This window comes from Hippocampus comes, unplaced genomic scaffold (genome assembly GCF_001891065.2).
Source record: "Hippocampus comes isolate QL1 unplaced genomic scaffold, H_comes_QL1_v1.1 scaffold496, whole genome shotgun sequence".
NCBI classification, from domain to species: Eukaryota; Metazoa; Chordata; class Actinopteri; order Syngnathiformes; family Syngnathidae; genus Hippocampus; species Hippocampus comes.
This window is the reverse complement of record NW_017804976.1, coordinates 8,901-11,655: the sequence shown is the minus strand read 5'-3', so window position 1 is coordinate 11,655 and position 2,755 is coordinate 8,901. Positions and strand designations below refer to the sequence as shown.

At 47.5% G+C, this 2,755-nt stretch overlaps 1 protein-coding gene across 1 annotated transcript in view; it reads left to right on the top strand.

Moving 5' to 3' along the window:
• The first annotated feature begins 1,784 nt into the window (after positions 1–1,784).
• The window catches only part of LOC109529485 (calcium/calmodulin-dependent protein kinase type II delta chain-like), a 5,361-nt gene continuing 4,390 nt past the window's right edge, over positions 1,785–2,755 (top strand). The window contains exon 1 of the mRNA XM_019892864.1: positions 1,785–1,978. Within this exon, the coding sequence (XP_019748423.1) occupies positions 1,914–1,978 (65 nt within the window). The 5' untranslated portion in view covers positions 1,785–1,913. The remainder of the gene's footprint in view (positions 1,979–2,755) is intronic.

The window sequence follows — 2,755 nt, the reverse complement described above, 5'->3', positions numbered from 1 at the left end:
GGGTGGGGGGGAGAGGATTATGAGCTCAATGCGGTGACTGCAATGATCCAGATAATACAACGCAATTTACCCGTCAATCTGTGTTATCGCCCTCACCTAAACCCCCCCCCAAAAAAGGTTTGATTGTGGGCTCCGGGTTGGGAGTGAACTCTTATCCTGTTTCTTGGTGGTCTTGTCAGGTAAGGGAAGGATGGAACATAAGGTCGCTGGGATGTACGGCGAATCGCTATGGCGGATTGACACGGTGGATGGGTACAAAGTCGGTCATTACAGCGGACTGTCGTGGTGCAGAAAGTGAAGCGATCAATTTCCTGGTTGAACTGTGAGGAGCACCGTGCTTTGAGTGATGGAATTCAAGTATCACGGATCCTGTCGACTAGTCGTGAAGCCCGCCTGGGATTTGACTCAAATCATGAAATTTATCACGGAAATCTGAATTGTTAGTCAATGTTATCAGGTTACAGAGTGCATGAAAGGGTTAAAAAAAAGAACTCTTGCAACTATATACGACAGTACTTTTGCACTCCCGTTTGTTGCGACTCTGCAATATTGTGCGCCATGCTGAACCCAAGAATTTCAAATCAGATCATTTTGAATGTTGGCTCCAGACATTGCTTGTAATAGTGTGAAGGAAGAATCAAGCATAAAAAGAGGCAGATGGATACAAGTGGTCACAGGGAGTGAGGCCTGGCTTGTTTAGCGCGTCACAGACCTTCAGGGTGACACTAATGCAGTGTGACACTACAGCAACCGGGCGTGATCTCGTATACCAAGCCGAGACATAAATTAGCGCAACGACTGTGTCATTGTGGGGTTATTGCCACATTTGGGAGTGTTACGAGCTAGTCCCGGCGCTAATGTACTTTACTTATCAGCAATGTACTCTCGGGAGGGACAATTTTCAGTCTCATCTTGCTGATTTTTATGGGTCTATTTACCACAAACTGTTGGTTATGATGATGCCCTCTCTTCTTGAGGCGCTTATGGTATGCAAAGATTTTATGTGATTGTAAAGTGAAAGCATTCCACATGATTCTTGTCTTGGTATCAGTGCAACAAAACATTAAAATATTGCGGCATTCATCTCAACTCGTTTCAAAGGAAGACTCGATCGATTTCATCTGATCTCCAGTCAGATTATTTTGTTTTAACAGGAGAAGAGTCGGCCTCAAACTGACCCGAGAGCTGCTTGTTCATTTTAAACCACAGAATAACTCTACTACGCTCATAGAGCAGCTCTGCATGTGAGGTCTTACTCTGACGATTATTTGCTTTGTCCAAGCAAATATGCTAAGTGTGTGTGTGTGTGCGTGTGTGTGCGTGCGTGCGTGTGTGTGTGTGTGTGTGTGTGTGTGAGAGAGAGAGAGAGAGAGAGAGAGAGAGAGAGAGAGAGAGAGAGAGAGAGAGAGAGAGAGAGAGAGAGAGAGAGAGAGAGAGAGAGAGAGAGAGAGAGAGAGAGAGAGAGAGAGAGAGAGAGAGAGAGAGAGAGAGAGAGAGAGAGAGAGAGAGAGAGAGAATGTGTGTATTCTTCTAAACAATACTGTGGTGCCTTGAGATGCGAGTGACCTGACTCATGAGTTTTGAGAGATACTAGCCATCGTTTTGACCCCCCCTCCTCCCTTTGAATTGTGAGCAAAATTTCGACACTACATACGAGCGCTGCATGGATGCAGTGAACACTTCCCACTTCACAAAAACGGAACCAATTCAACTCGCATTTGAAGGCCGTGCTGTCGTTTCGTGTACGACGGAGTACATTATCGCGCTCATAGTAGATCTTGGTCAGGTCCAGCTCCTGGCCCCTCCCCTCCCCGCGCGGAGCTCAAGCCTCTTCTGTGGTGTCTCTCGCAGCCTTCCCACCAAGCAGCCTCCCGACCGTCCACCCTGCGCGAATCCCCCTTCTCCCCTCCAACATGGCTACGGTGGTCACCTCGACCCGCTTCACGGATGAATACCAGCTCTACGAGGAACTCGGGAAGTAAGCCACCCCTTCCTTCTCCGCTTCCTTCCTGGCTCTCTCCCTCGCTCTGCTCAGTGCTCCATCTTGTTCATCGCGCGCGCGTCTTGTTGAGTGCTGCCTGCTTTTTAATCCCCAATCGCGGCGTTTAAAGGTGCATTGCGCCACGTTTGGTTTTTCGAACAGACTCCAAACTTGGTTGTGAAGCCCCCCTGCACCTCCCCACCCCGCTTCCAGGACCTCCACCTCCCACGGGGGTGCACAACCTGCATGGTGGCATCCTCTCTTCCACACACACACACACACACACACACACACACACACACACACCATGCTGTTGTTCATTTCTGTTTAGGGAAAAAAGTAATTACTCTCTTTCCTTGCCTCAATGCCTTCAGAAGCCTCAGAGGGGTGATTCCCCAGTGAGCCAGTGAAATTCACTTAAACAGCTTTTGAGAGCGTAAGCAGTCTTATTTTTGCACAATGAAACTTTGACTGCAAGGGGGAACGTGTGAAAGTGGAAATGCACAAAGGTGAAGGAAGATGGTAAATATTAAGCTGTCGGACAGCAGTGTTTTTCCATTTTTTTCCCCATCAACATTTCACACAACTCTTTGAATCCTTATATTTCTTCACTTTGTTATCCAAACTAAAAAGTGTGGGCTTTCGACAATCGACAAGAAGGCACAGATGTACAATATCCTGCTGTGTTTCTTGAAAGAACTGATTGAGCTGTGTGTGTGTGTGTGTGTGTGTGTGTGTGTGTGTGTGTGTGTGTGTGTGTGTGTGTGTGTGTGT